The sequence below is a fragment of the Hylobates moloch genome, unplaced genomic scaffold (genome assembly GCF_009828535.3).
Source record: "Hylobates moloch isolate HMO894 unplaced genomic scaffold, HMol_V3 SCAFFOLD_7, whole genome shotgun sequence".
Lineage (NCBI taxonomy): Eukaryota > Metazoa > Chordata > Mammalia > Primates > Hylobatidae > Hylobates > Hylobates moloch.
The window spans coordinates 126,695,758-126,721,469 of record NW_026652282.1 but is presented as its reverse complement, the minus strand read 5'-3'; the positions used below and the strand labels follow the sequence as shown (position 1 = coordinate 126,721,469).

Here is a 25,712-nt window from a genome sequence, read left to right as displayed (position 1 = left end):
TGTCTCTAGACCCTCACATTTGTATGCGGTCACTCCTGAGGCCTCAGGCTTGGCCCCTGAAGCACCCAAGAAATATTTGGGCGGGAATTGTTTTTTTTTTTTTAAATAAGAAAGTCTGTACAAACATCAAAAGTTGATTGAAAAAAATAGTGCTATGTAGGAAAGGTCCCAAAAGCAGTAAGAAGAATTGATGTCCCCCTGCATCTGGACCCTGAAATCTTTTTGGAATAGCAGTTAGTTTCTTATTTGGGAAAAATTAGATTCACAGGAAGTTGCAAACATAGTAAAGAGGCCCCCCCGTACCTTACATCTAGTTTTCCCCAGTGGTTACAACTCATATAACAATAGCACATTATCAAAACCTGGAAATTGATATTGGTACAGGTTTCCGTATAAAAATTTAAAAATTTATAGGAAACATTTTCTATTCTAAAATATAAATTTTTGTATATAAATTTTTGATATAAACTTTCATGTCTCTGGGATAAATGCCCAGGAGTACAATTGCTGAGTCATATGGAAGTTGCATGTTGAGTTGTGTAAGACACTGTCAAACTGATTTCCACCAGCAGTAAATGAGTGAGCCAGTTTCTCCACTTCCTCACCAGCATTTGATGTTGTCATTGTTTTTTAGCTTAGCCATTCTGTTAAGTAGGTAGTGGTATCTCATTGTGGCTTTAAATTGCATTTCCCTAATAGCTAATGATGTTGAACGTCTTTGCATGTGTTTACTTGCCATCTGCATATCCTCTTCAGTGAAATTCAGTGAAATGCCTCTTCATATCTTTTGCCCATTTTCTTTTCTTTCTTTCTTTCTTTTTTTTTGACAGTCTCACTCCTTGCCCAGGCTGGAGTGCAGTGGTATGATCTTGGCCCACTGCAACCTCCACCTCATGGGTTCAAGCGATTCTCCTGCCTCATGAGTAGCTGGAATTACAGGCACACACCACCACACCCGGCTAATTTTTGTATTTTTAATAGAGATGGGGTTTCGCCGTGTTGGCCAGGCTGATCTCGAACTCCTGACCTCAGGTGATCCACTCGCCTCGGCCCCCAAAATGGCTTCTGCCCGTTTTCTAATTGGATGGTTTGTCTTCTTACTGTTAAGTTTTGATATTCTTTATACATTCTAGATACAAGTCCTTCATTAAACATAAGGTTTGCAAATATTTTTTCCCAGTCTACAGCGTGACTTTTCATCCTATTCACAGGGTCTTTCACAGAGCGAAAGATTTTATTTTTGATGAAGTCTAGTTTATGAATTTTTCCTTTTATGTGTTATGCTTTTGGTGTCACGTCTAAGAAAGAACTCTTTGCCTAGCTCTAAATCCAGAAGATTTTCTCCTATTTTTCCTAAAACTTTTACAATTTTATGTTTTAAATTTAGCTCAATGATCACTTTGAGTGAATTTTTGTGTAAGGTATAAGGTATAGATTGAAGTTCATGTTTTGCCTATAGATGTTCCAGAACCATGTGTTGAAAAGGATATTATTCCTTCACTGAATTGCTTTTGCACTTTTGTCAAAAATCAGTTTGGCGTATCTATGTGAGTCTATTTCTAGGTTCTCTGTCCAGTTCCAATTATCTGTCTGTCCCTCTGCCATTCCTGCACAGTCTTGATTAATGCAGCCATATAATAAGTCTTTAAATCAGGTACACTGGTTATTCTACTTTTTCACAATTGTTTCAGCTCCTCTACTTCCTTTCCATAAAATTTTGGAAAAATCTTTTTTATATCTACAAAAAATCTTGCTGGAATTTTGATAAGAATTGGTTAAACCTGGATATCTATTTGGGAGAAATCAATGTCTTTACTATGTTGAGTTTTCCAATCTATGAACATGATATATTACTCCATTTCTTTAATTCTTTGATTTCTTTCATCAGTGTTGTGTAATTTTCAGTTTATACATCCTGTACATGTTTTCCTTGATTTACACGTAAGTGTTTTTTGAGCAATAGTATATGGTATTGTGTTTTCATTCTGATGTCTGTGTGTTCATTGCTAGTATATAGGAATGCAATTAATTTTTATATGTTGATCTTGTATCCTGAGAATTTGCTGAACTCATATATGAGTTCTAGCAGTTTCTCTGTAGATACTTTGAGATTTTTCAGATAGACAATCATGTCAACTGCAATCGTTTTACTTCTTTTTCTTCTTTTTTTTTTCTACTTTAAAAAAAAATTAGGTCCAGGGGTACATGTGCGGGTTTGAAATATAGGTAAATTGCATGTCACAGGGGTCTGGTGTACAGGTTATTTTGCCACCCACGTAATAAGCATAGTACCTGATAGGTAGTTTTTTGATCCTCACCCTCTTCCCTCCCTCCACCCTCAAGTAGGCCTCAGAGTCTGTTGTTTACCTCTGACTTGTAAGTGAGAACATGCAATTTTTGGACTTTTATTCTTTTTCACTTAGGATAATGCCCACCAGCTCCATCCACATTTATGCAAAGGACCAAAGGACATGATCTCCTTTTTTTTTTTTTTAACAGCTGCATGGTATTTCACAGTGTATATATATAACATTTTCTTTATCCAGTCTACTGTTGATGGGCATTTAGGTTGATTCCATGTATATGCTATTGTGAATAGTGCTGTGATGAACACATGTATGTGTGTGTCTTTATGGTAGAATGATTTATATTCCCTTGGGTATATACACAATAATGGGATGGCTGGGTCAAGTGTTAATTCTGCTTTGAGTTCTTTGAGAAATCACTAAACTGCTTTTGTTCTGTAGATGTCTATTAGTTTAGTTAGTTATATATTCCCACTAGTAGTGTATAACTATCCCCTTTCTCCACAACCTCTGTTTTTTTTTGTTTGTTTGTTTTAGTAATAGCCATTAAATGTCTGGGGTGAGATGGTATCTCATTGAGATTTTGATTTGCATTTCTCTAATGATTAGTGATGTTGAGCATTTTCTCATATGCTTGTTTGCCACATGTATGACTTCTTTTAAAAAGTATCTATTCGTGTGCTTTGCCACTTTTTAATGGGGTTATTTTTTGCTTGTTGATTTAAGTTCCTTATAGATTCTAGATATTAGACCTTTGTTGGATGCATAGTGTGAGAATACTTTGTCCCATTTTGTAGGTTATCTGTTCACACTGTTGATAGTTTCTTTTGCTGTGCAGAAGTTCCTTAGTTTAAATAGGTCTTATTTGTCAATTTTGGGGTTTTTTTGCAATTGCTTTTGGCATCTTTGTCATAAAATCTTTGCCAGAGCCTATATCCAGAATGATATTTCCTAAGTTATCTTCCAGGATTTTTATAGTTTGAAGTATTGCATTTAAGTCTTTAAACCTCCTGGAGTTGATTTTTCTATATGGTGTAAGGAAGGGGTCAAGTTTCAATCTTCTGCATATGGCTAGCCAGTTATCCCAGCACCATTTACTGAATATGGAGTTCTTTCTTCATTACTTGTTGTCAACTTTGTTGAAGATCAGATGGTTGTAAGTGTGCAACATTATTTCTGGGCTCTCTATTCTGTTCCACTGGTCTATGTGCCTGCTATTGTACCAGCACCATGCTGTTTTGGGTACTGTAGCATTGTAGTATAGGTTGAAGTTTGGTAACGTGATGCCTCCAGCTTTGCTCTTTTTCCTTAGGATTGCCTTGACTATTTCAACTTCTTTTAGGTTCCATATGAATTTTAATTTTTTTTCTAATTCTGTGAAGAATGTCATTGTTAGTTTGATAGGAATAACATTGAATCTGTAAATTGTTTCAGGCAGTATGGCCATTTTAACAATATTGATTCTTTCTATCCATGAGTATGGAATGTTTTTCCATTTGTTTGTGTCATTTCTGATTTATTTGAGCAGTTTTTTTTAACTCTTGTTCTAGAGATCTTTCACCTCCTTGGTTAGCCATATTCCCAGGAATTTTTCTATTTTTGTAGCTATTGTGAATGGGATTATGTCCTTAATTGGCTCTCAGCTTGGATATTGTTGCTGTATAGGAATGCTACTGATTTTTGAACATTGATTTTATATTCTGAAACTTTGCTGAAGTTGTTTATCAGATCAGGTAACTTTTAGGCAAGAATATGGCATTTTCTAGGAATAGAATAATATCGTCTGCAAATGGATAGTTTGGCTTCCTCTTTTCCTATTTGGATGCCCTTTATGTATTTCTCTTGCCTGATTGCTCCAGATAGGACTTCCAATACTATGTTGAATAGGAGTGGTGAGAGAGAGCATCTTTGTCTTGTCCCAGTTTTCAAGGGGAATACTTCCAGCTTCTGCCCATTTAGTATGATGTTGGCTGTAGGCTTATCATAGATGGCTCTTATTATTTTGAAGTATGTCCCTTCAATGCCTAGTTTGTTGAGGGTTTTTAACATGAAAGGATATTGAATTTTATTGAAAGCCTTTTTATATCTATTGAGATGATCATGTGAGTTTTGTTTTTAGTTCTGTTTATGGGATGAATCACATTTATTGATTTGCATATGTTGAACCAACCTTGCATCACAAGGATAAAGCCTACTTGATCATGATGAATGAGCTTTTTGATGTGCTGCTGGATTCAGTTTGCTAGTATTTTGTTGAAGATTTTTGTATCTATATTCATCAAGTATATTGGCTGTAAGTTTTCTTTTTTGTTGTGTCTCTGCCAGGTTTTGGTATCAGGATGATGTTGGCCTCACAGAATGAGTTATAGAGGAGTCTTTCCTCCACAGTTTTTTGAAATGATTTCAGAAGGAATGGTACCAGGAATTACACATCTGGTGGAATTTGACTGTGAATCCATCTGGTCCTGGGCTTTTTTCTGGTTGGTAGGATTTTTATTACTGATTGTATTTCAGAACTCATTATTGGTCTGTTCTGGGATTCAATTTCTTCCTGGTTCAATCTTGGGAGGTTGTATGTTATCAGCAATTTATCCATTTCTTCTAGGTTTACTAGCTTTTGTGCATAGAGGTGTTGGTGTAGTCTCAGGGGATTTTTTGTATTTCTGTTGGGTCAGTGATAACATGCCTTTTGTCATTTTTTATTATATTTATTTGGAACCTCTCTCTTTTTTTCTTTATTAGTCTAGCTAGTGGTCTATCTATCTTATTAATTCTTTGAAATAACCAACTTCTGGATTTTTCAATCTTTTGTATGTTTTTCACATCTTTTCCCTCAATTCAGCTTTGATTTTGGTTATTTCTTGTCTTCTACTGGTTTTGGGGCTCGTTTGCTCTTGTTTCTCTAGTTACTCTACATCTCCTGTAGTGGTGATGTTAGGTTGTTAATTTAAGATCTTTCTAACTTTTTGATGTGGACACTTAGTGCTATGAAATTCCCTCTTAACACTGCTTTAGCTGTGTCCCAGGGATTCTGGTATGTTGTATCTTTGTTCTCCTTAGTTTCAAATAATTTCTTGATTTCTCCCTTAACTTCATTATTTACTCAGATGTCATTCAGGAGGACGTTGTTTAATTTCCATGTAATTTTATGATTTTGAGAAATTTTTAGCATTGATTTCTTTTTTTATTGCACTGTGATCCAAGAATATGGTTGGCATGATTTCGGTTTTTTTGAATGTGCTGAGGATTGTTTTATGTCTGATTGTGTGGTGGATTTTAGAGTATGTGCCATTTGCAGATGAGAGGAATGTATATTCTGTTGTTTTGGGGTGGAGAGTTCTGTGCATATCTGTTAGGTCCATTTGGTCAAGTTCTGAGTTCAGGTCCTAAATATCTTTGTTAGTTTTCTGCCTCGATGATCTGTCTAATACTGCCTGTGGAGAGTTGAAGTCTCCCACTATTATTGTGTGGTTATCTAAGTCTCTTTGGAGGTCCCTAAGAACTTGCTTTATGAATCTGATGCTCCTGTGTTGGGTGCATATGTATTTAGGATAGTTAGGTCTTCTTGTTGAATTGAGCCCTTTACCATTATGTAATGCTCTTCTTGTCTTTTCTTATCTTTGTTGGTTTAAAGTCTGTTTTGTCTGAAATAAGAATAGCAACCCCTGGCCAGGCACGGTGACTCACACCTGTAATCCCAGCACTTTGGGAGGCCAAGGTGGGTGGATCATGAGGTCAGGAGTTCAAGACCAGCCTGGCCAAGATGGTGAAACCCCATCTCTACTAAAAATACAAAAAATTAGCTGGGCATGGTGGCAAGCACCTGTAATCCCAGCTACTCGGGAGGCTGAGGCAAAGAATTGCTTGAATCTGGGAGGTGGAGGTTGCAGTGAGCTGAGGTTGTGCTACTTCACTCCAGCCTGGGCAACAGAGCCAGACTCTGTCTCAAAAAAAAATAAAAGAATAGCAACCCTTGCTTTTTTGTGTTTTTTGTTTGCTTGGTAGATTTTTCTCTATCACTTTACTTTGAGCCTATGGGTGTTGTTGCATGTGATATGGGTCTCATGAAGACAGCATACCATTGGGTCTCAGTTCTTTACTCAACTTGGCACTCTGTGCCTTTCAGTTGGGGCATGTAGCCCATTTACATTCAAGGCTAGTATTGATATGTGTGCATTTGATCCTGTCATCATGTTGTTTACTGGTTATTATACAGGTTTTTTTGTGTGGTTGCTTTATAGTGTCACTGGTCTATGTACTTAAGTGTGCTTTTCTAATGGATGGTAACAGCCTTTCCTTTCCATATTTAGCACTCCCTTCAGGATCCCTTGTAAGGCAAGTCTGCTGTTAATGAGTTCCCTTCACATTTGCTAGTCTGAAAAGGATCTTATTTCTTCTTCACTTATGAAGCTTAGTTTGGCTATAAATAAAATTATTGGTTGTAAATTATTTTCTTTAAGAATGCTGAATATAGGCCCCCAATCTTTTTTAGCATGTAGGGTTTCTGCTGAATGGTCTGCTGTTAGCCTGATGGGGTTTGCTTTGTAGGTGACCTGCCCCTTCTGTCTATCTGCCTTTAACATGATTTTTTTTTTTTAATTTCGATCTTGGAGAATGTGATGACTGTGCATCTTGGGGATGGTCTTCTTGTGTAGTATTTTCAGGGGTTCTCTGTATTTCCTGAATTTGAATGCTGGCCTGTCTAGGTAGGTTGGGGAAATTCTTGTGGACAATATCCTGAAATATGTTTTCCAAGTTGTTTGCTTTCTCTTCTTCTCTTTTGGGGATGCCAATGAGTCATAGATGTGATCTTTTTGCATAATCCTATATTTCTCAGAGGTATTGGTCATTCTTCTTTATTGCTTTTTCTTTATTTTTGTCTGAGTTATTTCAAAGAGCCAGTCTTCAGGCTCTGAGATTCTTTTCTGAGCTTGGTCAGTCCTGCTGTTAATACATTCAGTTGTATCCTGAAATTCATTAAGTGAGTTTTTCAGCTCTCTCAGATCAGTTTGGCTCTTGCTTAAGATGGCCATTTCGTCTCTCATTTCCTGTATTGTTTTATTGTATTCCTCAGAATCCTTGGATTGGGTTTTGACTTTCTCCTGAATCTTGATGATCATCATTTCTATCCATATTCTGAATTCTATTTCTGTCATTTCAGCCATTTCAACCTGGTAAAGAACCATTATGGGGAAGTAGTGTGGTCATTTGGAGGTAACAAGACACTCTGGCTTTTTGAGTTGCCAGAGTTCTTGGCCTGGTTCTTTCTCATCTTCGTGGGCTGAAATTCTTTCAGTCTTTGAAGTTGCATTCCTTTGCATGTTTTTTTTTCTTTTTTTATGTCCTTGGGGGTTTGATTGTGATATAAGGTGGGTTCAGTTGGCTGGTTTTGTTTCTGGGAGATTTTAGTGGGGCAAAGCTCAGCTCAGGACTTCTGGGCTGTGTGTTCTAACTCTGGGGGGCTGGTATCAAGTCATCAGTTTTGTTCTCTGGCCCTTCAAGGTTAGAAACCTGCTGTGCTGAAGGGGCTGAGCTGTTCCCAGACTGCTGGTCACAACACTCCAATGGATGGTGCCAGCCAAAGCACTTCATCGGACAGTAGCAGCAGGATCCCTGCTCATTCACATGTGCCAGCAACAGTAGCAGAATGGCAGGGTGCACTTTCTTTAGTTGGGGTGGGTGCTAGCAGGTGCAGGGATTGCCAGCCTCCATGCAGATGTTCACAGTGTCAGCAATGGCAGTGTGGCATGGGGGCAGCTACTTCTTTTTTAAAATGTGTGTATTTTATTTCATTTTCTTGCCTTATTGGACTAGCTAGAGCTTCCGGTATTATGTTGAATATCAGTGTCACGAGCAGATAGCCTTGCCTTGTTGCCACTCTTAGAGGGAAAGCAGTCAGTCTTTAACCATTAAGTGTGATGTTAACTGTAGATTTACTGTAGATATTCTTTATCAAGTTAAGGACATTCCCCTCTATGCCTGGTTTTTATCATGAATGAGTATTGAATTTTGTTGAAGGCTTTTTCTGCATCACATGTTAGGATACTATGATTTTAATTATTTTTTTGAGATGATGTAGAGTCACATGAGGTTGTAAGAACTAACACAGATAGATGCTATGTACTCTTCAGCCATATTCCCCTAATGATAACATCTTGTGAAATGATTATACAATATCACAAATGGGATATTGACATTGACACAGTCAAAATACAGAACATTTCAATCACCATGGGTATCTCTCATTTTGCTCATATATAGACGTACCTACTTCCCTTCCATACCCACTCTCTCCTTAATCCCTGGAAACCACTAATCAGTTCTCCATTTCTATAGTTTTGTTATTTTAAGAATGTTACATAAATAGAATAGTATAGTATGGAATCTTTGGGGATGGTCTTTTTTATTTTCACTTACAATCATTCTCTACAGATTCATCCAGGCCGTTGCTTGTATCAGCTGTGTATTTCTTTGTATCGCTGAGTAGTCTTCCATAGTATACATGTACCATCATTGAAGCATTGCTGAGTTGTTTCTAGTTTTTTACTATTATGAATAGTACTACCACAAACACTTATGTGCAAGTTTTGTGTCAATACAAGTCTTTATTCCTCTGGGATAAATGCCCACGAGTGCAATTACTGGGTCATATAGTTGCTGGATATTTAGATTTTAAGGAAACTGCCAAACTGTTTTTCAATGTGGCCATACCATTTTACATTCCCACCAGCAATGTTATGAGTGATTCAGTTTCTCCACATTCTTACCAGCATTTGGTGTTGTCTCTATATTTTTACAAAGATGAAATTCACGTAACAATCTAGTGATATTTAGTACATTCACAATGTTATGCAACCATCACCTCTATCTAATTTCTAAACATTTGCATCACCGTAAAATAAAACCTCATACTCATTCGGCAGTTAGTCCTCATTCTTCCCCTCCCCTCAGTTCATGGCAACCACCAATCTGCTTTCTGTCTCTATGGATTTACCTATTCCAGACACTTTATATAAATGGAATCATACAATATGTAACCTATTATGATTGGCTTCTTTCAGTTAGCTTAATGTTTTCAAGATTCATTCATGTTTCAGCATGTTATCAGTACTTCGTTCCCTTTATGGCTGAATAATATTCCACTGTGGATGTACCAAAATTTTGTTTAGCCGTTTATTAATTGATGTACATTTGGTATGTTTCCACTTTTGGTGCTGCTAAGAACATTTGTGCAGAAGTATTTGTTTGAGTCCTTATTTTCAATTCCTTTGGGTATATACCGAGGAGTGGAATTGTGGGGTCAAATGGTAATTCTATGTTTAACTTTTTGAGAAACTGCCAAACTGTTTTTGATAGCAGGTGCAACATTTAAAATTCCCACCAGCAATGTATGAGGGTTCCAATTTCTTCACCTTCTCACCAACACTTGTTATTTTCTTTTTTTTTTTTTAAATTATAGCCATTCTAGTGGGTGGGAAGTGGTATGCTGTGGTTTTGGTTGTCATTTTTCTGATGACTAATAATGTTGAACATCATTACATATGCTTGTTGGCCATTCATATATCTTCTTTGGGAATAAATCTATTTAAGTCCTTTGCCTGTTTTTTATTGTGTTGTCTTTTTTATTATTGCATTTTAGGTGTTATGTGTATATTCTAGATGCTAGGTTTTAATTAGCCATATTATTTGCAAATGTTTTCTCCCATTCCGTAGGTCTTTTCATTTTCTTGATAACGTCCTTTGATGCCCAAAAGTTTTTATGATGTCCAATTTATCTATTTTGTTGTTGTTGTTCATGTTCTTCGTGTCATAAAGTTCCATTGTGAAATTCAAGGTCATGAAGATTTACTTCTATGTTTTCTTCTAAGAGTTTTACAGTTTTAACTCCTATGTTTAGGTTGTTGATCAATTTTGAGCTGAATTTTGTATATGATATAAGGTAGAAGTCCAACTTCATTCTTTTCTATGTGGATATCCAGTTGTCACACGACAATTTGTTGAAGACTATTCTTTGCCCCATTGAGTGGTGTTGGCACCCTTGTTGAAAATCAATTGGCCATAGATTTATGGGTTTAGGAGCTGGGCATGGTGGCTCACGCCTGTAATCCCAGCACTTTGGGAGGCTGAGGCTAGCGAATCACTTGAGGTCAGGAGTTCCAGACCAACCTGGCCAATGTGGCAAAACCCCATCTCTACCAAAAACACAAAAATTAGCTGGGCGTGGTGTAATCTCAGCTACCTGGGCGCCTGTAATCCCAGCTACCCGGGAAGCTGAGGCAGGAGAATCGCTTGACCTGGGAGGTGGAGGTTGCAGTGAGCTGAGATGGAACCACTGCGCTCCAGCCTGGGTGACAGAGCAAGACTCAGTCTTAAAAAAAAAAAAGGATTTATTTCTGAATTCTCAAGTCTATTCCATTGGTCTATATGTCTATACTTATACCAGTGCTACATTGTTTTGATTATTATTGCTTTGTGATAAGTCTTAAAATCAGGACGTGAGTCTTCTTGTTTTTCAATATTGTTTTGAGGGGATCGCATGATTTTTAGTCTTTGCCTGTTAACATAGCATATTATGGTAATGTGGTGGTATGTATGATTAACATGGATTGACTTTTACATATTGAACTACCCTTGCACACCAAGAATAAACTCAACTTGAACATGGTATATAAATCTTGTTTATAAACTACTGAAACTTTCTTAAGGATTTTTGTGTCTATATTCATGGGAAATATTGGTCTGCAGTGTTTTTTTTTCTTGCTTGTACAGTGTTTGTCTTTGCTGTCAAGGTAATGCAATGAGTTGGGAGGTGTTCCCTCTTCTCTTTTCTGTAGGATATTATGTAGAATTGGTGCTAATTCTTCTTTAAACAACTAATATAATTTTTTCGTGAGGTCATCTGGGCTTAAAGTTTTCATTTCAGATTTTTAAATTATGAATTTGATTTCTTTCATAATTATATACCCATTCAGATTATTTCATATTGGGTAAATTTTGGCAGTTTGCACTTTTATAATGATTGGTCCATTTCATCTAAGTTTTCAAATTTATATGTGTATTCATAGTAGTAGTCCCTTATTATCCTTTTCATGCCTGCAGTCTATAGTAACATCTCCCTTTTCATTCAGAGTATTGGTAATTTGCATCTTCCCTTTTTCCTTTGTCAGTCTTGCTAGAGATTTGTACATTTTATTAATTTTATGAAAGAACTAGATTTGTATTGGGTTTCTCTATTGTTTTTCTCTCTTTAATATTATGTTTATTGATACAAATATTTGTACATCTTTATGCGGTACATATGATATTTTGTTAAATGCATAGACTGTGAAAGTATCAAGTTAGGGTACTTGGGGTGTCCTTTATCGCTAATATTTATCATTTCTATGTGTTGGGAACATTGCAAGTCCTCTCTCCTAGTTATTTTGAAATATACAGTACATTATTGTTAGCTATGGTCACCATATACTCTGCTATCAAACTGTTTTCAGTATTATTGAGTTTGATTATTATTTTCTTCCTTCTGCTTGCTTTGGGTTTATTTTATTCTTTTTCTTGTAGGTTCCTTAAGTGGAAGCTTATATTATTAATTTTAGAATTTCCCTCATTTCTAACACAAAAATTTAGTTTTATACATTATCATCTCAGCACAGCTTTACCTGTGTCCCACAAATTTTGATACATTGTATTTTCACTTTAATTCAGTTCAATGTAATTTTTATTTCTTTTAAGACCTCGTTAACCCATGAATTTGTTTTAAAGTATGCTTTTTAATTTCTAAGTGTTTGTAGATTTTCATGTTTTCCCTCTGTTATTGTTTTCCAATTTGATTCCATCACAGAGAAAACATCATTTATTATTTGAATTCTTTTAATATTTTGTGGATTGTTTTATGACCGAAAATATGTCTATATTGGTATATATTTCTTGGGTGTTTGAAGTAATGTAAGTTATATTCTTTTCAGGTGGAGCACTCTATACATTTTATTTAGGCCTTACTGAAACCTGTTGTTGGGCTCTTCTACATCTTGCTGATTTTCTGTGTAGTTGTTCTATCAGTTGTTGAGATAAGGTGTTGAAGTCCCCATCTATAAATGTGAATTTTTCTATTTCTCCGTTCAGTTCTAAAAATGTTTGCTTCCTATATTTGCAGGTCTTCTGTTTAAAGCATACACATTTAGGAGTACTATGTCTTATTGGTGGATTGACACTTTCAGCATTATGTAATGTCCCTATCTGTCCCTGGTATTTTTTTTTTTTTTTTGCTCTGAAGTCTACTTTATCTAATATCACTAGAGCCACCTCTGTTACTTTGTAAAATTAATATTTGCATGGTGTATCTTTTTCCATCATTTTACTTTCAGCCTTTCTAAATCATTATATCTGAGGTGAGCATCTTGCAACAGCATATCATTGGATCATGTTATCTTCTTTGCCAATCTCTGTCTTTTAATTGGTATGTTTAGACCATTTTCATTTATTGTATTTATTGATAAATTAGCGCTTAGCTCTGCCAATTTATTTTTGTTTTCTGTTTGTTCTCTGGTTTTTTGTTTTTCTATTTTCTTTTTTCTGACTTCTGGTGGGTTACTCAAACAATGTTTAGAATTCCATTTGGTTCATGTATAGCATTTTTGAATCTATCTTTTTGTACAGCATTTTTAGGGATCACTCTAGGTATTACATTATATATATATGCGTAACTTATAATAATCTACTGGTGTCAACTTTTGCCAGTTTCAGTGAAGTGTAGAAACCCTACCTCTCCTTTCACCCCTTTACTCTCCTCTATTTATAATGTAATTGTGTTAAATATTCCTTCCACATACATTTACAGACACATCAGACAATGTTATAATTGAAGATTTAACCTTCAAACATAATTTGGAAAACTCAAGAGGGGAAGGAAAGTTCATTATATTTACCCATAATTTTTTCTCTTTCCATTGGTCTTTATTCCTTTTTAATGTTCAATATTCTTTCTTTTATCATTCCCTTTCCACTTAGAGAATTTTCTTTAGATATTCTCTTAGTAGAGGCATGTTGTTGACTAATTTTGTTAGTGTCTCTTGATCTGAGAATGTCTTGATCTCCCTTTCATATCTGAAGCATAATTTCACTGAGTATACGGTTCTGGGTTGACAGTTCTCTTTATTCAGCACTTGAAAAATATTATGCTACTTCCTTCTGGAATCCATGGTTTATGACCAAAAATTCACTCTCATTCAAATTATTTTTCTTCTATAGGTATCATTTCTCTTTCACTGCATTCGAAGCTTTTCTCTTCATGTTTCAGAAGTTTCGTTATTACAAGTCTTGAAATGGATTTCTTTATATTTATACTGTTTGAGGTTCACTTAGCTTCTTAAATTTCCAGATGTATGTCTTTTGTCAAATTTGGGGAGTTTTCAGCAATTATTTCTTTGGATACTTTTTTTTTTTTTGGTTTCATTCTCTTTCTCATCTCCTTCTGGAATTCCAGTGACATGAAAGGTAGATCTTTTGTTTGTAATTCTACATGTCCCTGAGTCTATGTTTATTTTTTTTTTTTCCAGGATATCTTCTCTCTGTTGTTCGGATTGGTCATTTCTATTGTTCTATCTTAATTCTTTCCTCTGTTCTTACCATTCTCCTCTTGATTTGATTCACTGAATTTATTTCCATTATTGCATTTTTCATTTCTAAAATTTCCATTTGGTTCTTTTTTACATGTTCTGTTTCTCTGCTGAGAAATCTGATTACTTTGCTGAGACTTTCTATATTTTTTTCATTTGCTTGCAAGCATGGTTGTTATTGTTGGTTGAAGCACTTTAATGATTACTGCTTTAAAATCCTTTTCAGGCAGTTCTGACATCTGTGTCATCTTGCTGTTGGCATCTGCTGATAATATTTTCCATTCCGTTTGATATCTTACCGGTTCTTGGTATGACAAGCGCCTTGCTACTGAAACTTGGGCATTTTGGATATTGCATTATAAGACTGGATCTTATTTAAATTTTCTGTTTTAGCTGACTTCCTCTGACACTGCTCTGGCAGGGAAGGGGGCACCATCTTATTCTTCATTGACATCAGGGAGGATGGAGCTCCTCATTACTGCTGGACGGGGGTGAAGATTCCAACTCCCCACTAGGCTTTTACTGATACTACTCTAGTGCGGATAGGGAAGGGCACCTCATTACTGCTATGTGGGGGTGGAGTCTAGGCTCCTCATTTGGCTTTTGTTGATGGAATATAATGGGACTGCATTTTCTTCTATGGTGTTTGGCTTGAGTAGAGCAGTTATTGTCTAAAAGTTTTCTGTCTTGCTAGGTTACCTCTTTCATGGTCTTTTGGCTAGGAAGAGCAGACTTTTGTTGGGGCTTCTTTGTTAGTGCCATTTGGCATTCTGGGTTTCTGGCTTCTTCAGCTCCAAGTCTGGTATATATGAGGCAGAAACAAAATCCAGAGAACTCGCCACTGCATCATTGCTCAGGTCCCAAGGTCCCTAACTGGTATACTTTTTTCTTTCCACCTTTTAATGTCTTATTATGTTTGTTTTATATATAATGCCCAGAGGTTTTAATGATACTCAGTGAGAGAATGGGGAAACGTACTTCTCCATCTTTCCAGAGGCAGAGGTTTAGACTTGAGATTTTAGAAGCTGATGCTGTACTGCCAAGGAGGTTTATGGGAAATAGAGCTGTCCTTATATATTAATGTCTTAGCAGAGCTCTTATTTCATGTCTCCATCATGAAAAACAAAAAGAAATGAAACTTTACCTAGGTTTGCATATGTCTGCTTATCCGTCATGGAGGAGTAGCCATGATCATAACCTGCTCAGTCAGTTTCCTGTAAATCAGTGCACCAGGGTTTCATGAGCCCCTTTCAATATCTATTGCTCCCTTCCTGTGTCTGTCAGTCTTTGAACTGTTAGCTCACTTGGCTGTATCCTAACAGTGCCACAATTGGTGGTTACTTCTTCTATGAACCATAAGGCTTACTCTAGTAGAGCTGAAGAGGCCCTAAGCCATCACCTAATTTAGCCACCATGTTTTCATATAAGGAAATTGCATCTCAGAGAACAGAGGAAGCTTTTCCTGGATCTCACTGCATATCACACAAAAGCAAATCCAGACCTAGGACCCCGATATCATGCCTGTAGGCCTAGTGTTATTTTATTCACGTGAAGCTGCTCCTCCATCCACTCCTCTGCCTTCCAGTGAACTTTGTTCTTTGCTCTGGTCAAGGACTGTCATTTTATCCCAGCCAACTGTCTCACGAAAATGCCCCTCATCCTTGGGGGTGGAGGTGCTCAATGAGGGTGGTGGGTGGGAAGAAGGGAAAAGGAATGTGGCTGACTCCACACAAACCTGTCTTCAGAGTGAAAGTCTGTGATTCACGGGGTCAGTGGTCTCATCTTCATATCTGAAAGACAGTGTACTTTTTGTCTCCCTAAGCCCTGTGTCTAGGTCGTTTGGGAAACGCCTTGGAGAGTCAAGAATAAAATTGCAGGTCAAACAATGGATGACTGGAAAAGTCGGCTTGTAATCAAGAGCATGCTTCCCCATTTCGCCATGGTGGGAAATCGTCAGGAGCCCAGAAAGCTCCAGGAATCGGTCAGACAATGGGCCATGGGGGGAGGGGGGGTGTTGAATGCTTCTAATCTTAAACTTGAACATAAGATGTGTTATTGAAATTTTCTGTGCAAACTTGGTGGCAGGGATCCAACTCAAAATATAAGGAACTCAAATGTGATCTAGAAGAGATCTAGGAGATGAGCTGATCCCACCCCTTGTGGGTTTCTAGAAGAGCTGGAAATATAGTCTAAGGTTCCATATGGACTCCCAGTCTAGTAGTGATCACTGCATTGCACCCATTCAATAAGAAAAATGAGAAAGGATGAGAGAGGGAAGACGAGCTTACTTTTTCTCTTAATAGAAGCCAGTCAGAATGGCAAGCACTAAGGCCGGGCGCGGTGGCTCACGCTTGTAATCCCAGCACTTTGGGAGGCCGAGGCGGGCGGATCATGAGGTGAAACCCCGTCTTACTAAATACAAAACAAAAATTAGCCGGGTGGTGGCAGGCCCTGTAGTCCCAGCTACTCGGAGAGGAAACCCGGGGGGGGGGGCTGGGAGGGGCCCCATATTCCCCCCCCGCACCCCGCCGGGGGGAAAAGAGGGGACCCCGTCAAAAAAAAAAAAAAAAAAAAAAAAAAGAATGGCAAGCACTAGATATATTGCATGAGCTTCCTAGTATGACTGAGAACAATATCTAGTGGGTAGGGCACAGAGAGGTCTTCCCATTCAACTTTCTGGCCCTGTTATCCTTTTAAAAACTCATCTGACACACTTCTACTTTCCTCTCTGGGAACTCAGATATCATCCAAGTGTTCTGAAACTCAGGATTAGGGATTCCAATGGTAGTTCTAGGAGCAGGATGATGATAGAAGGGACTGTGAGAGCCATTGACTAGTTTAATTTGACAATAAAAGCCTGCAACACCACCAATCTACCAAGATTAGCTCTGTTAGCAGGAATTGCAGCAAACACAATAGCTGTTATCTCAGGGTATTAGGGCCACCGAGGAGTGGCTTGCTTAATCTCTGGAATTAATAGAGCAGAGAGGAAATGGCTCTTATAGAGCCGTGGGTCGGCTTCCTTCCTTTTCATAGAACTGGAAGCCCTAGGCTCTGAGGTAATGCCATTTCACATAACTAGAGGGCCTGTCTTCTCCAATTCCCAGGGCAATCCACTTTCAGCCAGTCAGCTTTTGATTTATTTTAAAATTCTGATATGTGCACAGATGTGGAAGGAGGTGATTGAAATCTTGTTTTCTCTTCGTTTCCTCATTGTCAACCACCAACAGTGTATTGAGAATGTGCTATCAAGTTGAGCATGTAGACATTTACAAAACTGTTTACTGCAGTCCCCAGCTCTCATAGAGATTGCAGTCAGGTGGGATGGCAGAGATGGAGACATTACTTGGCCAGCAGCCTGTCCAAATTGCCAGGCCTTAGGCCTCTTCTAGAGAGAAATCTCTAAGCTCCATCCTAATTGCCCTTTATATTTCATGCTTCTCTTTTATGATCAACAATTGAGTCAGTAAAGAAAAACCTGATAATGCTCCCAGAGTCCGTGATCAGTTTTAGCATGACTTTAAATTTTTCTTTTATTTCCCACTTGTTTCCATTCACTTGGGCCAAATTGTAAGAGAAAGGGTTGATGGACTGTGGATGCAGGGGTCCTCTTCCCTTTCTCCCCAACTCCACCAACACTCTTAAAAAGTGTGGCCAGTAAGTAACTGCTTTGGTTTTGATCAGTGTATAGTTGAATGCACAGATTCCAGTGGGGGTTGTCCTTAGAACAGGTCCTTGGAGTGGCCATCTGTGCATTTACTCTGGAGAAGTTGTCATTGCTTACGTCATTTCCAGTCTTGGCTTCTCTTTGCAGATGGCCTTTAGAGCCCTTTGTAAGCTTTGCCAAAAATTCACATTCATTGCTTTAGAGTCACACTTTGGACTTGATCAAAATCAGCCCTCTGCCTCCTCTGTGCCACACCTCATTCTCTGAAAGAGTTCTTTCTTGGGTTCTGAGTGGCTTGACTCTTTCTAAAACTTCAAGCTGTCCTAGAAGACCAAGAATTCACCCCAGTTGAGGAGATCAAAGAATTTTAAAAATTTGCCTCAGCTTCCAAAAGCAACTCTCTCAGATGGTCTTCTTCACAGTTGAAACAGCATTGGATGACATTGAGAGAGCCCACTCCTTTGGCTGGACGTGACAGGTGCTACTGTACGGTATCCCTGTAGCCTCAGAAAGGTACCCAGTGCTAATATGAAACTGCTGCACACTCTGAGGATCTCAGCATCTTGGTGCTTGTGAACTGAGGTTGACCAAATAAAAGCAGAATGGCCTGTGAGTCCACCAAGAAACCTGCTGTCCAAACAAGTTATTGTAAGGCCTGGAAGGTGAGTGGCCAAAGGAGCTCCTTTGCAAGAGCTGGGCTTGCATTTCCAGGGTGTAGCCTTAGCTGGATCTCAGATGTTTCCCTTGTTTGTTCTCCTTCTGACACTTAATAACACTCAGGGATGACACCCTGAACCCTAGTCCCAGGAAACCATGTGCATCTGGAAGCACGTTTCTTGCACCACTCTCCCTCATCCTGAAAGCATTGCTAACAGAGATTTGCTTCAGGCATTCAGCTTAACTGCTTCTCTTGTTCTTTCCCAGAAAACAAACAAACAAACAAAAAACATGTTTCAAATCAATCTTGAAAAAAAATGCTATCAGCCCCAGAGGAGAGTTCTCTTTAAGGAGTCCTTGAATTTACATGGAAATAATTGTGAGCTCCCTTGAAGGAAAATGTTCATCTCCTGTAACAGTTGTTTTTGGCCTAAGACTAAGGATCAGAACACCTGGGTTCTAGTCTTGCAGCTACTCCTCACTAGCTATGGGGCTTTGTCTATCCTTTGTTCTCCCTGAGAACAAAGTTCAAATGAACCAAAAGTAAGAATAACCACCTTTAATTCAGCATTGACTAGGTACTAGGCACTTTACTAAGCATTTGTGGGGCATTATCTCCTGTAATCCTCATGATAACCCTGGGAAGAAGAAGCTATTATTATCTCCAGGAAACTGAGACTCAGAGAGATTAAGCAATTTGACCAAAGTCACAGATATAAGAAGTGGCAAACTCAGAGGCCAATGTCATCACCACTATACTCTAATGCACATTGAAAACTACAAAATGCTGAATACATATCAGGCAGGGGCCATCACCATAAGAAATCTCAGTAATGCAAGTACCTTTTCAGCATCTGTTCATTCATTTAATAGTGTGACTGCTTAATGACTCTGGCTATCTGGGGAACAGAAGAGCTTGACCTTTTGAATATTTGGGCATCTACCCAAGGTTAATAAGGCATCCAGTCTCTGCAGTTAGTGTATGGAGTTTTAACAGGAGGCAGAACATTTGGTCCTTCCCTTTGAAGTTAAGATGGTGATTCTTTCCCTAGATCCCTAGATCAGTAGGTCGAAGGATTGCTAGTGTGAGAATTTAAAAGGCATTAGCACTCCAATTTGAGAGTGCTCCAGAGCCTGCATGGAGTTGAGACTCAGTGTGCATGTCACATGCCATCTCTGTCTCAGTCCATACCCCACCATAAGTGGCAAAGATTCCTTCAGCTCGGAGCAGGCACCTATTCCCTTCATAAGGCAGCTCCTAGACAAAATGGGGGTGCGAAGGGCATGAAATGTTCAGTTGGAGGAGGAAGGGGACACAGTGCTTTTTGCACATTTTCTGTGTTCAGCCGTTTAATGTGAAGAAGCGACTCACTCTATAGATTACAATGGGATGCCATGCCCAGTATTTCTTCTGAGCTTCCCAACCAGTCAGTGGTTGGGCAGGGTGGGGGGATTATAATTATTCTCCTTCTTTATGGATAAAGAGAATAAAGTCTGAGAAATTCAGTGACTTTCAGAAGGATGGCCATCCAGAAGATGGGGCACGCTATATCAAGGGTCTTCATTTGGATGGCCCCAAGTGCAGTGTGCTTTCCATCTATAATACGATGAAAAACAACCCCTCAGCCCACATCTTTCTCACCTCTAAATGCAAGTAGGGCTGAAGAAGGGGGAGAGAGGAGCCCTCAGTGTAACAGGGTATGTGGACATTTGGATGGCTACAAAAATACTGGCCCCATCCTATCCATCCCTTTTCTTTAGACTGGTGACCTTAGACATACCCAGTAGGAGGACCTCCAGTAACCTCCTCCCTTGGTGTGTATGTGATGGGGTTCAAGATTTGTGCCCATCAGCTTTCAAGGCATCTACTTCTTGCAAAAAAAGTGCTGGACTCAGGAAGGAGTCCTCAGACTCGATCCAGGGTTGGAACAAGCTCTTTGTGAGATTTTGAGCAGGTTTCTTTCTTCTCGAGGTCAGAGGGCATGGGTATGAGCTCTAAAGGCCTGTCTATCTCTGGCCTCCTGCCACATTTCCAGGGTCCCTTCTGTGTGTCTGGCCCTGTGCTCGATCTCGAGCCCCAGGAATTCATAGTCTAGGGGCAAATTATTCCCAGGCTTCCTCCACTGGGAACAAATCTATCTTACTCTGTAGTTCTTGGTGAAACCTGGAGGCAAGTGGTTGAGTGTCTCTCTTGTGCAAGGTACTTTGTGCACATTAGCTCATTTGTTTCTGTGTCACAGAGATTGATATTTCCACTTCCCCAGGGTGGAGACTGAGGCTCAGAAAGGATGGAGACTTTCCCAATGTCACACAGGCAAGAAGTTGTAAATTCAGATCTCAAACTCAGGTGCCCTGCGTCCAAAGCTCTTCCTACTCCCATTCCCAGATTAGAAGCTCAGGTATTTCCGGGGCCCTCTGCAGGCCAGGCACTGTTCTCAGTGCCTTTCATTCCAGTGGCAGAGACAGCCCATAAACAGGTAAAGAGTAGAAGCAAATTTACTTCATTCTGGTAGCTCTCTGGGACCTTCTGACCAGCGTTGTCCACTGCCAAGCCTGGCAGAAAGCTAGGCTGCTCTAAAACCCCATGCAGGGGCAGCCAGCTGGGAACAGAGTGACTTGTCGAAACAGCTCCCTTAGAAGCCTCAAGAGAAAACCCAGATTCACAACTTTGAGTCTTTCCCAGCATCCCCTGCTTCGTGCAGGCTGAAGGCACGGCACAGGTGCAAATCTGGCCCCAAGAGAGGGGAACTCATGTGTATGGGTCCCCTTCCAAGACCTAGGTGATCCTAGGGGCCAGTTAATCTGGAGGCAACTCTCCCTGCCACTTACTGATAACTTGCGTGAGCCTCTGGGCCTCAGTATCCACATCAGTAAAGTAGCGTTAATAACTTTGCTCTTCGCCTGCGTCAGGGTTTCTGGGATGGTGATGAACAAGGTGTGGTTGTGCACGTGTTCCAAACCACACAGGGCATGATCCTAAACCACACACTGCTGTGAGCACTTTTTTTTTTTAATGATCAGAGGTTGGCATTGGCTCAGAGGTTTTTTGCCATCAGAAGGGTGATGGAAAATGGGTGTCCTGACCCCTGAGGATCGCATAGTCTCATCAGCAGCCCCACCGCACTGAGGAGACCTGAAGCTGTAATGTAGCTGTGAGCATTCTGGGTCAAGGGCTGCAGTGTGTATGCGCCTTTCTACTTTGGGGATCCTCCCCTTGGAGCACACAGCTGTTCGCTCCCTTCGCTCCCCCCTCCTTCTTCTGCAGTAAGGGCTCTTTCCTGTTCCAGACACCCAACTGGGGTAAGAAGCCAGGCAGAGGCCTTGCCTTCACACAGACCTTTTTTCGCAAGAACTGAGCACTGCTCAGCTTGCAGGACACCACTGGGCTTGGCATCTGGGTCCTGCCTGGGTAGCCTGGCTTGGTAAACCAGTGACCTGCAAATCACAGTCTGTTTGAAGGGCGGGTGCTGGTGAGGGGAGCTCCATTTTTCAGCTGGCTTATGCAGGCACCTGGGAGCATGACACTGCCTATTTCTGAACTTTTAGGAGCCCCTGCTGGCCTCGTCTGCATTCCTGCCTAGCTCTTTCCCACAGTTTCCTTGACAGAAGGCCCAAGGTAACAGGTTTCTGTAGGTGGAACTGCCCCCAGGAAGGGGAGGGATGCTGCTGGACTCCAAGGCACAGCTGAGGCTCGGAAGTGTGCACATTTCTAGGGAGTATGCAGACCCAGGGGCCAGCCCTATGTGTGTGGGCCTGGGGTTCCTCAAACTCTGGGCTGGCCTGTGTAGGCTGAGGCCTCTTGCTTTCACTGAGAATCCACAGCTGGAAAGCCCAGTGTTTCTCTTTTTACAGACAGATATTTGGGTTATAAGCTACCCCTGGAGTGCTGCATTCCAGATTTCTGGGGAGGAGGGACATGAGCTTCTAAGATTTGGGCAACAAATTTTGATTTCCGCAGTTGATATAGAATAATTTGTTGGAAACCTTCCTCCTCCCCTTTTGCTTTTCCTTTCCCTCCCCTTCCTTCCTGCCTTTCCCTTCTCCTCCTCATCTCCCTCCTCCCTTCTCACCAGATCTCCAACTCCTAAATTCCAAAGTTAGAAAGACGAGCATCAGCCACAGGGAAGTGGATTTGACCACTGGGCACTCAAACCCAAGGCGCAGGCATGTCTCTGCTGTCATTGCCTCCCTCTCTCTTGCTCTGGCCCCCCTCAGCACAGGCCTGTCTTTGTCTGCCTCCCTCCAGTGCTGCAGGCTTCCATCACCCTCTCAAGTCCCCATCCAGAGGCAGGGCTGGCATAGGTGCTCGCTTGCTCACCCACTGCCCTGACCCTGAGAGCTCCTGCTTCTATGCCCCTAGACCTGTGGCTCAGTATATGGCACATAGCAAATGCTCAGTAAGATGCAGCTGCTGTTCATCTTGGCCAGAAGTCCCTTAGAAATCATCTCGGCCACCCACATTGCTGGACACAAGAGAAGGCCAGTGTCATGAAGAGGGGAAGGGGTGCATCTAAAAAGTCGTTGTCTCTAGGCCTTACACAGGAAATGGGAAGAGAACAGAGTTATTTGCAGAGTACCATTTTCTCCAGTGGTTCATTCACATCTGCAGATGCCAGCTGAGCCCTGTCACGAGGCTTTGGGGTTACCAAGATGAATAGGAAACCACCTGGCCTTCAGAGAGTTACATGGTGGAGGTGGGAAATGCATAGACCTAACATGGCAGCCTCAAGGTTGGCCATAGCACCTAGGATGGGGATGGAAGGGGTAGAAGGTGAGACTGTATTATCATAGAGACCCTTGAGGGCCTGAGGGTGGAGGGTGTGCTTTAATCCACTAGCCCATGCAAATTGTTCAACAATGTACAGGACTGTGAGAGCAAGGCCCAAGGGAATCCTGGAGGGGATGATGTTTCTCTCTTCTCACTGGAAGCTTCGGAGCACCTGAGAACAGGTGCACAATGAGAAGTGAAACAACTTTTGGGACTGCTGGATCACTTGCACGTTTAGAAATGGTCACCTTACTTGCACTGTGGAAGAAATCTTTACGTTTTTCTGCTCCAGAAAGGTTGCCCACCCACTCTTCTGTGAATAATGGGCCTACATGGCCCCCTGCAGTGTGAGGAGGGCAACTTGGAAAGAACTTATTTCCTTCCAAGAAGATGCTCAGTTCATGCTCTGGGTCAGGTTGGCAAACTACAGCCTGTGAGCTAAATCCAGCCCACAGGCTGTTTTTGTAAATAAACTTTTATTACCACACAGTCACGTCCAGTTATTAACATATTGTCTACTACACGGAGCTTCAACAGAGACCACATGGCCTGCAAAGCCTAAGATATTTACTACCTGGGCCATCACAGAAGAAGTTTGCCAACACTTGGTCTGTATCACTGGGCATTTGGTTCATTTGTTTACCCTAACAAATGGTACCCATTTCAGGTAGAATTACAGGCCCTCATGCGGCCACGTGTTTAGCTTCCCCTCCTGTGCCAAAGCTGGCCCCAACTCCACACTCCCAATTCCACACTTCTCAAAAGTTCTTGCCCCTAAAACTGTTTCTTTTCCTTCCGTTTCTCCTCCCATCAGCATCCAGAGAGATCTTTTTCAAAGAGATGAAGCCAATCCTTCCTCTGCTTAAGTCCCCCGATGGCTTCCCTACAAACAAAATACAATCCCATCCCCTTTCCATAGCCTGCAAGACCCTCTGCAAATTCACGACTACTTCCCTGGTGCATTGTGTGACAGGCACACCGGCTGCCTGCCCGTCACTGGAACAGTCCAAAAGCCCCACCCCAGGGCCTTCCCACTTGCCGCCCTCCTGCCTGGGATGCTCTGCCCCCAGTCCTTCTCCTGGCCTGCTCGGAGCCACCTGCCATTCTATCACATCACTATTTTTTCAGTCTTTGAAAGAATACTGCACACACTCTTATCTTGTTCTTGTTGTTCACTTACCGTTTGTCCTACTAAAATTCCAGCTCCTTCTCTCTGCTTCCCCACTTCTCTCCCTGGCCTGTGCTCATTCTCATGGAGGTGTCTGTTCTGGGCCCCCTAGGCAGCCCTGCCTGCCCTTTACTGTCAGATGACTTCATCTCTGTAGTGGAGGGGAGCCCGGTGCCACTCTGTAGGTGCTTCTTTTCCTAGAATAAGCTTCAGGCCCTAAAGTTGTCTACCATTAGGGCTGCCCATGTGATGCTGTCAGCAAAACTAAACATTTTCTTGCCTCTTTTCCTCCCTCCAGTCAAGCCCTTAGAGTTTAGAACAATGAACTTGGCCTATGTAAAATACCTCCAGGAAGTCAGTCCTCAAACACCAACTCCCAACATCTGCTTTCTGAATATATGGCTTCAAACAGCTAAGTGTACAGTATCTAACTGCTGTCCATCCTTTTGTTTTTTTTAGCCACATGACATCTAAGGAACTTAGAAAATGCCTTGCCCTTTCCTGTAGTTAAATTTGACATAAAATTACTTTATTGGCAGCATATTAACAAACAAAAATCTCCTGTGTTTTTCCCGGTAATTCAATTTCAGTTTTCCAGGTAAGAAAAAGATAATTATGAATGACTATGAGGAGACAGACTGTTTTGAGGTTTCCGTTAATAACACATTCAGAGTGTGCCTTCTTCCTCTGTCCCAGTCAGTGGTGCTGTTGACAGAGTGGTACAACAAGAATGAAATATACTGTGGGAACTCACCCTGATCCCAACACCCTCATCAATACCATCACCACCATCACTATTGCTACCAGCACCACCACCTCCACCACCACTACCCTCACCTTCACTACCACCACCCTTTAAATCAACACCATTACCACCATCACCATTGCTACCACCATCCCACCACCATTACCACCACCACCATCGTCACTACCACCATTACCTCCATCATTACCACCTCCATCACCCTTACCATTACCGTGATTACTATCACCATCCCCTCTACCACCACCACCCTACCACTTCTCTCTCTATCTCTCATGTACATGCACATGGTTATATGACACTTTTCATGATGCAATCATAGACACTGTCCACAAACAGTGAAATAAGTACGTGTTTTTAAATTGTCATTATTTTCAATGTAGAACCTCCTTTTGTTGTTATGTGCTTTGGGGCTGTGGAACGTCAACATGTGTTTATGGCCAAAATTGAATTAGGATTCATAAGAAAGGGCTGTATCTCCAAATGCGCACTTTTAAAAAAGATAAGTTTTGGCCGGGCGCGGTGGCTCACGCTTGTAATCCCAGCACTTTGGGAGGCCGAGGCGGGCGGATCACAAGGTCAAGAGATCGAGACCACGGTGAAACCCCGTCTCTACTAAAAAAAATACAAAAAATTAGCCGGGCGTGGTGGCGGGCGCCTGTAGTCCCAGCTACTCGGAGAGGGTGAGGCAGGAGAATGGCGTGAACCCGGGAGGCGGAGCTTGCAGTGAGCCGAGATCGCGCCACTGCACTCCAGCCTGGGCGACAGAGC

At 40.8% G+C, this 25,712-nt stretch overlaps 1 protein-coding gene across 7 annotated transcripts in view; it reads left to right on the top strand.

The window, feature by feature from the left end:
* MAMLD1 (mastermind like domain containing 1) overlaps nucleotides 1–25,712 on the top strand; it is a 147,006-nt gene that overhangs the window by 60,342 nt on the left and 60,952 nt on the right. For 5 of the 7 annotated variants that reach the window (XM_032757789.2, XM_058441612.1, XM_058441613.1 and 2 more), the window contains one exon: nucleotides 15,741–15,899. The exons of the other annotated variants lie outside the window; for them this stretch is intronic. In XM_032757789.2, the coding sequence (XP_032613680.1) occupies nucleotides 15,804–15,899 (96 nt within the window). In that variant the 5' untranslated portion in view covers nucleotides 15,741–15,803. The remainder of the gene's footprint in view (nucleotides 1–15,740; nucleotides 15,900–25,712) is intronic. 7 annotated transcript variants of the gene reach the window in all.